A 2,393-nucleotide genomic window follows, 5' to 3' on the forward strand; every position below is an offset into this window, starting at 1 on the left:
AAAGATTATGACAAGCTTGCTGCTGGCAGGTATGATTACGTGTGTGCGTGCGTGCGTGCGTGCGTGCGTGCGTGCGTGCGTGCGTGTGTGTGTGCATGTTTGTTATTTGTTATGTATATATTAATGGATCAGTTATCGAACAGTAACAAGGTTTTGCAGACATGCAATTCACAATTTATTACTCACCTCTATTGTATTTAAACCGATTTACAGAAAAATGATGATTTCTGTCTGCTTATTTGCATAGTTTGGCAGGACATTTAATTGAATGTGGTGCACAAGCAACTGGTGGCATATTCACTGACTGGCATAAAGTACCTGACTGGTAAGTCATTGTCCGTGAATATACACTAATCCTAGGTTGTTGTTAGACATAAATATGTGAATGGAATTTTATCATCTCTGTAGCAATTGCCACTATAGTTGCTTCGTGATCTGCTACTGCAGTCGCAATATATATCTAATTGTAGAAATTGTTTTATTGTTCATATTCAATGCCACTTTTATTTCATGCATATAAAAATACATGGTTAGTCACAGTTTCTTTACAAATCACTTCTTGACAATTTTTTTAAATATATGAGGAATAAACTACGAAAACTCAATAATATACTAAAACAATAATATAAAGTACGACTAATAAATAATAAAAATGTGATTTGGCACTATTCTAATCCTAACACTTTTGCAATTGGAGCATATCTTTTCCTTCTCTTGCAAATACCTTAGGGACAACATTGGCTTCCCGATTGTAGAGTGTGCAGACAATGGAGACATAGTAGTGACCAAGCCACCGAAGACTGGTGGACTGGTGAACACCTTCACAGTATCAGAACAGCTCCTGTATGAGATTGGTGACCCTCGCTCGTACATGCTGCCCGATGTGGTATGCGACTTCACCAACGTCTCACTGAAAGACATGGAAGGTGAGTCATCTCGATTCCCAAACACCCTCACAGCTGATTGCTACATGTCTGTGGGGAAATCGGACAGAAGTTTAATCAGTGGTGGCTGTAGCAGTATAGAATGTTTACAGCCGAATGTTAGCGATGAAGTGTGAGTAATGATGAACCCTGGAAGCTCTTTTAATAGCACAAAATGTTTAAAGCTAGAATTCACAACTGTTGTGTTGCTTGGAATAGTTCCATGCCAATTGGAATTTGTTTTCGTGTCCTGATTTCCATTTGTTTGGCATGATCAAGGGTCCGTATTTGTCTCTGGGGCCAAAGGCATGCCTCCTTCTAACACTTATAAGGTACGTGTGATTTTACTGACATAACACACGTCAAATCTTTGTATTCATCGTGTTTGTTATGCATTTATTGTATCTGCCTAGCAATGTAGTTGGCTTGCAGGCTTACCGCTATCAGTTGGCTGTGTCTTCCTTCAGTGAGCGGCTTCTTTCTATATTAGGTGAGTGCTACGTATGCAGATGGCTTCAGAGCCACAGCCATGTGCCCTGTAGGAGGTCCTAGAGCAGCCGAGAAAGTTCATAGGACCACCGAAGCAATCCTGAAGCGGTTAGAAACTCTACTAATCTATAAACGTGAATGCTAATAATGAAATAGATAAATTAATAACACAGGCACGCACGCCCGTATATAGTCAGTAGAATAATGGAGATAGTGGTATAAAACTCCTGCTGTGCCATCCGTATTATATAGAGATTTAAGATTTAAAGCTAGATTGAATTAACTGATGTATAATATTCATTTAAAAGAACTCAATTTTCGACTATCCAGTCTTGGTCGCAATTCAATAATCAAAATTCCCATGCTGCTGTTTCTTTGTGTACCAAAAACACCACTTCATTTGCCTGTCTAAGTAAATCTGGGAGAAAAAACTTCACTCATTTTTTAAAATAATACTAGCAACAGTTCTGTATCCTATTAATATAGTTATATTTTATAATGAATATTTACGATTATCCAACCAGCGATAGGTACCATTTAGGTTAGATAGTATATATATACATATATAATGTGTAGTCACTGTTATATTGCTAACTTCTTTATTATCTTATCCCTTATCTTTTTTTAAATAGATGCAGAACCTTGTTTAAAGCATTGAAGCTTGAAGACTTCACCGAAGTGAATGTTGCAGTGCTAGGATCAGAAGATATGTATGGGCCAATGGCATCTGCAGATCTGAAGGTATAAACTGAGCCAAATAGGTTCTATCCCGGCCACATAGAGCATTTAGGTTAATACATTCCATAAGCACGAATATTATTCTGTAGCTGCTCTCAAGCATATAGTTAACAAATTAGCTCTTGGCGTAAAAATTGTGGCTCATAAATTGCTGTATACCAGTTACCCATGAGTCATTGAGTTTTGTTTTCGTTATTAGGCATCGAGGGAGGTGGCTCTCTGGATGGCTGTTCATCATCAGCA

The 2,393-nt window shown here is 38.0% G+C and overlaps 1 protein-coding gene across 1 annotated transcript in view; it reads left to right on the top strand.

Annotated features, from left to right (window-relative positions):
• The window catches only part of LOC106810034, a gene marked incomplete in the record, with an annotated part of 26,667 nt that overhangs the window by 20,348 nt on the left and 3,926 nt on the right, over positions 1-2,393 (top strand). Inside the window, 6 exon segments of the mRNA XM_014813299.1 lie at positions 1-29; positions 248-325; positions 730-926; positions 1,203-1,255; positions 1,414-1,520; positions 2,045-2,153. Of these exon segments, the coding sequence (XP_014668785.1) occupies positions 1-29; positions 248-325; positions 730-926; positions 1,203-1,255; positions 1,414-1,520; positions 2,045-2,153 (573 nt within the window).

Source organism: Priapulus caudatus, unplaced genomic scaffold (assembly GCF_000485595.1).
Source record: "Priapulus caudatus unplaced genomic scaffold, Priapulus_caudatus-5.0.1 Scaffold405, whole genome shotgun sequence".
In the NCBI taxonomy this organism is placed as follows: Eukaryota; Metazoa; Priapulida; class Priapulimorpha; order Priapulimorphida; family Priapulidae; genus Priapulus; species Priapulus caudatus.